This window comes from Sinocyclocheilus rhinocerous, unplaced genomic scaffold (genome assembly GCF_001515625.1).
Source record: "Sinocyclocheilus rhinocerous isolate Xijiao unplaced genomic scaffold, SAMN03320098_v1.1 scaffold2469, whole genome shotgun sequence".
NCBI lineage: Eukaryota > Metazoa > Chordata > Actinopteri > Cypriniformes > Cyprinidae > Sinocyclocheilus > Sinocyclocheilus rhinocerous.
Genome location: NW_015658987.1, coordinates 93,029 through 100,013, shown reverse-complemented (window position 1 = coordinate 100,013; position 6,985 = coordinate 93,029). Strand labels below are relative to the sequence as shown.

The following is a 6,985-nucleotide window of genomic DNA, read 5'->3' as shown; positions in this document are numbered from 1 at the left end:
AACGTGAAAAACCAGAAGGCTCGAGAGATGAACTAATCAATTCTCTTTCCGGCTCAGACTGCATTGGTTTAAGCTCATGGGGCTGTCACGTGATGAACGAACGACTCAAACCCGAAGACTCGAGAGATGAACTAATCAATTCTCTTACCGGCTCAGAACTGCATAGGTTAAGCTTACGGGTCTGTCACGTGATGAACGAACGACTCGAAAAACCCGAAGACTCGAGAGATGAACTAATCAATTCTCTTTCCGGCTCAGACTGCATTGGTTAAGCTTATGGGTCTGTCACGTGATGAACGAACGACTCGAAAAACCCGAAGACTCGAGAGATGAACTAATCAATTCTCTTTCCGGCTCAGACTGCATTGGTTAAGCTTATGGGTCTGTCACGTGATGAACGAACGACTCGAAAAACCCGAAGACTCGAGAGATGAACTAATCAATTCTCTTTCCGGCTCAGACTGCATTGGTTAAGCTTATGGGTCTGTCACGTGATGAACGAACGACTCGAAAAACCCGAAGACTCGAGAGATGAACTAATCAATTCTCTTTCCGGCTCAGACTGCATTGGTTAAGCTTATGGGTCTGTCACGTGATGAACGAACGACTCGAAAAACCCGAAGACTCGAGAGATGAACTAATCAATTCTCTTTCCGGCTCAGACTGCATTGGTTAAGCTTATGGGTCTGTCACGTGATGAACGAACGACTCGAAAAACCCGAAGACTCGAGAGATGAACTAATCAATTCTCTTTCCGGCTCAGACTGCATTGGTTAAGCTTATGGGTCTGTCACGTGATGAACGAACGACTCGAAAAACCCGAAGACTCGAGAGATGAACCAATCAATTGTCTTTCCGGCTCAGAACTGCATAGGTTAAGCTTACGGGTCTATCACGTGATGAACGAACGACTCGAAAAACCCGAAGACTCGAAACAGGTGAACTACTTGACTAATTCCAGTACAGAACCTATAGGATGTTGCGCATGCGCGACTGAACGAATCACTCCCCAAGACAACTCGTTCCTCTGAGTCACATTAAAGATTCATTCAAGAACGACCCATCACTAATAAACATATAGATTGATAAACATATGTTTGATAGTAAACGGACCGCTGGCTGAACGTCTGATGTGTAAGGCACACAAAATGGAAACCATTTCGCAGTTTTCAAAGTCATCATCCGATTGGTTGAATTCTACAGGATTTCTGGGAGAAGTGTGTGTGTGTTTGTCACATTCTGGTAACAGTCCACCAGAAAACAAATCTGTTGTGACACCAAACCTGCTCATGGCAGAAGAAAGCTGTTGTGTTCACAACTGTGACAATGATCACTTATCAGGATCAACTAAATGCTGGGTTCTCAAAAGTATGTGAAGTTTACAGCATAGAATCTGCACCATTGTTGCAGTAAACTTGCATGACGTTCTTGAATGAATGACTGGTTTTGAATGATGATATTGGCACGTGGTCTGTTCATGTAGGGACATCAACTTTACATTTTCACACCCTTAAACATGGTGCTGAACAAAACTAACTGCGTCAGATGGCTTCTTGGCCAGCCCTTGGCCAATGAAAGTGGCAATGGAGTCCAGACCTTCTACTATCAGTTTGAATAACATGAATTTAATCTAGTATATAAGAAGTAGCTAGATTTAAACTATCCAATGTCTGTATTTCACCATTCTCCATAATTCAGAGGTGCTTGACCTATATTTCAAATTATATGTTAGTGACTATTTGTGTTATGTTAGTGTTTGGAAAACTGAGATTTACCATAAAATTCAAACAGTAAAGATTACACTTCAGAATTCCAGAATTGTTAAGAGCTAAATATTAATCAAAGGAAGGTTAACCACATTTTTACCAAATAAAATTATATTACTTTTTCCCGTCATTTGTGAATAACTGGACTAGGATTAAGGATAAGGATTTGGTGACAAACAAACAAACAAATAATCTTGTATTCTGTTTTTTTTTTTCAGTTTGTGTTTGAGAAACTGAGATTTACCTTAAAATTCAAGCAGTAAAGACTGATATCCTTGTCTTGGATGCGGACTGCATCTCTGATCAACGCTGCTAGAAAGCCTCTGGGATTGAGAAAGGCAGCCAGTCGATAAACACAAGGTTTAATACTGGATGACTCCTCCCACAGGTATGACCTGAGCTGCTCTGCTTGAGTCTCCAGCCGTGAGAGAGCTGATGATGTTAGATACGCAGTAGTGGAGCTTGTCATGTTATATTTAACTGGCTGAAAACTGTCTAAAAGGAGGGAAGACACCAGTGCATCCAGACGCTCCCGCTCTGTCTGGAAGAAACAACGCAATGGACCAAGAGAAGCAGATTCCATTCCCATGCCGATGTCCATTTTCCTCAACATGTCTTGTAAAGTTAGCAGCCTTTCCCAAGCTGTCCTATAGTCCGGAAGTTCTTGAGGTTGCATTAAAAGACTGTTGTCTCCTCTGACATCAACATAGATATTCTGTGATTGATGCAGTAGAATGCTGAGTCTATGACTTTTTAGCTTCACCAGTTCACTTGCCATACCTGGACTAAAGCCCAGAATGAATGGGTCTGTACTGCTAGTAATGCATTGAATACAATGTCTCAGGTCTTTCAACAGGCCACCAGCTTCTGCAAAAATATGAGTGTGTAACAATTAATTTAAGCATTTAAGTTAAAATGAGATGTTTAAAAATACTATATAGCAGTGGTTCACAGCATTTTTGACCCCAAGGCCCACCAGTACCCCATGCAGACTAACATGTAACAGGTACCTCTGGTACATCTGCTGTAATAACAAAGTTTTTTTTCAAGAAAACAGGAGCATCCATAGATAATAAAAAAAAGTAATTATAATAAAAGAATTATAATTTAAAATAATTATATGCCAGAAATTCCACTTTTTCTAACCAGTGGAATTATATTACTTTTCCAGTCATTTGTGATTAACTAGACCTGGATGAAGGATAAGGATTTTTATTTATTTATTTAATTTCCACCCAACAAAATATGTTAGAGCTTACCATAACTAGAAAAAAATGATATTTTTAATAAAATTACCACAGCTGTTTCAGTGTTATTGTAGTAACACTAAGATATTATAGTTTTTGTTAATATTTTGAATTATACATATTTTTATATTTTCTGCTTTCATGTTAATTTTTAAGTTTTAGTAATTTTGTTGTGTTTTCTGTCATTTTTATTAGTTTTTGTTGTTTTTAAACAGGTCTATATAATATTTTTATTTCAGTTTTCATTTTAGTTATTTTAGTACATCAAGTTAAACTAAATGAAATAAGAAATGTTGTCTTGTTAACTTGCTGAAATAAGATCAGCTTTTTATATTTTAATTTTCATTTCAGTTAACATTTATTTTATTTCAAGTAATGAAAATGTTTTTTTTCTAATAGTTTTAGTTTACTATAATTACCATGGGCTAGGTACCAAGGTCTAGAAATAACAAATCCAGGTTTTCTAATATTGTGGGCATACCAGAGCGAATTGCAGAGGTTATGAAGAACAAGGGTCAACACAGTAAATACTGACTCATATTTTTTTGCCAATAAAAGCCTTTACAACTTATGATATGCTTAGCATTGTTTTTCAGTATACCATAGAAATGTGGAAAAATAGTCTACAAATACTGAAGCAGCAAACTTTGCAAAACACAAAATTTATGTCGCTGCCAAAAATTTTGGCCATGACTGTACACACACACACACACACACACACACACGCACACACACAGTGGGTATAGAAAAGAATCAAACCCCTTTAAAATAATCACATTTTGTTGCTTTGCAGCCTGAAATGAAGACTGTGTGCTTTGGGTCATTGTCATGTTGGAAGGTAAACCTTCTTCACTTTCTGGCAGAGGGCGGCAGATTTTCCTCAAGAATTTGACGGTATTTTGCCCCATCCATTTTCCCTTCCATCCTGACAAGTGCTCCCTGCTGCAGAGAAACACCCCCATAACAGGATATTACCTCTCCTGACTTGTTCCTGTCCACGAGATCTTTTGACAGCGCTTTGCCACCCATAGTTGATTGTTTGCTTCAGTTGCACTACCAAGGACTGAAATGCTGCAGGAAAGCTCTTTTCATGCTGAGCTGATCAAAATGACCACAGCTGATCACAGTTGAAAGGTCAAATGGTTTTGTGTGCCATTGAGAAGCTGATTAGCTAGACCTGATTGAGTTTACAAGTTATTTTAGGAGGGGGTGATCCTTTTTCCAACTCAGTAGCTGCGTTTACATGGACCCTAATAATCCGATCGTAATAGGACTAGAAGCACAATCAGAAAACAGTCACATGTAACCAAGTCAATCAGATTGAATTGGCCAGATCTGATTAAAATTTCGATCGGATTGTAAGGGGTGGTTTATTCCTTTTGTAATCTGAGTGAGAGGACATGTAAACACTTGATCGCATTGAAAACCGAAACTGGAAAGTACTGCGCATGTGCAGTGAAGTAAAAATAGCATAATGACGTATGACACGCAGAACGAGCTGTTCTTCCTGGTGAATTAAGTGTCATAAATGAGTGTCCCGTCATTCTAAAATTCTGCTTTCACTCAGCGTCTGTGAAGTGGAGCAGAACAACATCCACCAGTCCTTGTTTAAGACTCTCATCAACAGACGACTGGTTTTGGGTGCGGTAAGGGGCACTTTATAAAGCAGTAAAAGTAAGCAGCACAGCACAACAGTTCATGTGCTGGTCGTCGCCTAATTAGGACCCGAAGTAGATAAATATTAAGTGTGCTTTTTAAAACAGCATGCGACATATTCATGCAGTGTGCGCATGTCAAAAGATTAAATCTGATCAGAAGCTTGTGACATATAAATGTGCATATCAACCCGATCACTTTATTTAGCGCTCATGTAAACACTACGTTCGGATTCGTCAATCAGAATGAATTCATTCCGATGGAAGCAAAAAGTGTCCATGTAAACGTAGCTAGTGATTCTGTTTTTTTATATATGTTTATTTTTTTCTGACGCGTTGGTGTTATATCTTTCACTTGGATGCTATAAGCTGCACTGAGTAAATACAGCTGAATAAAACAAAAAACTGTGTCCATCTTTATTTCAGGCTGCGAAGCAACAAAAATTTGATTATTTTAAAGGGGGGTGATTCTTTTCTACACCCACTGTATATATATATATATATATATAAAATAAACTTTACTATTATATAATTATAGTTTATCATGGAAATTTAAGTGATAGAGTGTGTTTGCATACCAAATCTTCCTGTAAAGTTAAGGATATTTGAGAGAATGTCTTTGCCACGCCCCCATAATGTTGACGGATCTCTTAGACATGCCCTAATCACACTCTGCACAGCTGCTAGATCTTCATGGTCTGACACGTGGCTCCCATAAACCAGGCGACCTGTTGAGAGAGCAGATCAACCAACATCATCAAGTTCATACTGAACCGGAGAGATGCATTTAAAGCATTTCATGTCCCAGCTGCACCTGCTATGTACTCCAATGCTCCGGTAGGGTCACTACAGTGTTTGGTTATGCGGTGATGTGCATCAATCAGAGCAAGTAGATCTTCCTGAGTCCTATAAATGGAAAAAAGTTTGAGTTACTTTTATAACTTTTGCGCCCCAATATCTGTTTAAAATCCTCACCAAAGGTAAAGCTGCGCTTGGCCCAGGTGTTTGAATGTTTGTCTCTGCTGCAGGACAGAGTGCAGGACAGCACACCGAGTGTTCACAGTGTCTTCATGAGAGGAGAAGGGGAGTGTCTGTTTTACTGAAGACCACAATTCATCCTTCAGGTCCCAGGAGGAATCACACACCAAGTGCAGGGCTCTAATCCTAACAGCAACTGTATCAGATGATAGATTATACACATTAGACAGCATTTGTATGCTGCAGACAGAAATCAACTGATTTACTTTCTCTTAAAAGGAACACTTGTTTTTTTTTTTTAATTTAGACCTGCTCTTGTCACATATAACATATAACATGCAAAAGTATGGGGGCGGTAAAAGTTGAAGTCTTGAATGAAGTCTCTTTTGCACATCAAGGCCGCATTTATTTGATCAAAAATGCAATAAAAACTTTAATATTGTGAAATATTTTTTACAACTTAAAGTAACAGTTTTCTATTTGCAAAATGATAGATGCAAAGCTGAATTTCACAAACATGTCACATGATCCTTCAGAAATCATTATGGTAATTTGTGGCTCAAGCAATATTTCTTATTATCAGCAATAATAATTATTCTTATTATTCAATTTTTTCAGGATATTTTGATAAATAGAAAGTGAAAAAAAAGCATTTATTTGAAATAGAAATCTTTTGTAACATTATAAATGTCTTTACTGTCCCATATGATAAATTTAATACATCCTTGCTGAAAGTATTCATTTATCAAAAAAACAAAAAAACTTCTGTACAGTAGTGTAAAGTCAATTATATCACAGTGATTTCAGCTATCATTTACAGTCTGGCAATTTATTCTCCTATAGTTTTTCCAAAAAGACAAACCCCAGGAAACTAAAGTGAGGTCAATACAGGTAAAATTAAATTTAGTCAGTTTTGGGGTTTTAATATATTGAGATATGGCATTAAATAACTGTTAGCTATTAAAAAGATCTTAGAAAGGCTACATTACCCACAACAACAGCCTAAACAGTGCCTATACAAATATTTGGCTATTGGAGAAATATTACGAAAACAAATTATATTATTTTTATATATTTTTAAAATAACTTTCACTCACAAATTATTCCCAATAAGACTAGATTGCATTAAAGGGGTCATACGATGTTGCTAAAAAGAACATTATTTTGTGTATTTGGTGTAATGAAATGTGTTTATGCGGTTTAAGGTTAAAAAAACACATTATTTTCCACATACTGTACATTATTGTTTCTCCTCTATGCCCCGCCTTTCTGAAACGCGTCGATTTTTACAAAACTCATCGGTCTGAAAAAGCGAGGTGAGCTGTGATTGGCCAGCTAT

The 6,985-nt window shown here is 37.4% G+C and overlaps 1 protein-coding gene across 1 annotated transcript in view; it reads right to left on the bottom strand.

Moving 5' to 3' along the window:
* Nucleotides 1–1,980: 1,980 nt before the first annotated feature.
* The window catches only part of LOC107723054 (dynein heavy chain domain-containing protein 1-like), a 10,722-nt gene continuing 5,717 nt past the window's right edge, over nucleotides 1,981–6,985 (bottom strand). Inside the window, exons 8-11 of the mRNA XM_016531554.1 lie at nucleotides 5,644–5,842; nucleotides 5,483–5,574; nucleotides 5,247–5,396; nucleotides 1,981–2,633 (exon numbers count right to left, since the gene is read on the bottom strand). Coding sequence (XP_016387040.1) covers nucleotides 1,981–2,633; nucleotides 5,247–5,396; nucleotides 5,483–5,574; nucleotides 5,644–5,842 — 1,094 coding nt within the window. The remainder of the gene's footprint in view (nucleotides 2,634–5,246; nucleotides 5,397–5,482; nucleotides 5,575–5,643; nucleotides 5,843–6,985) is intronic.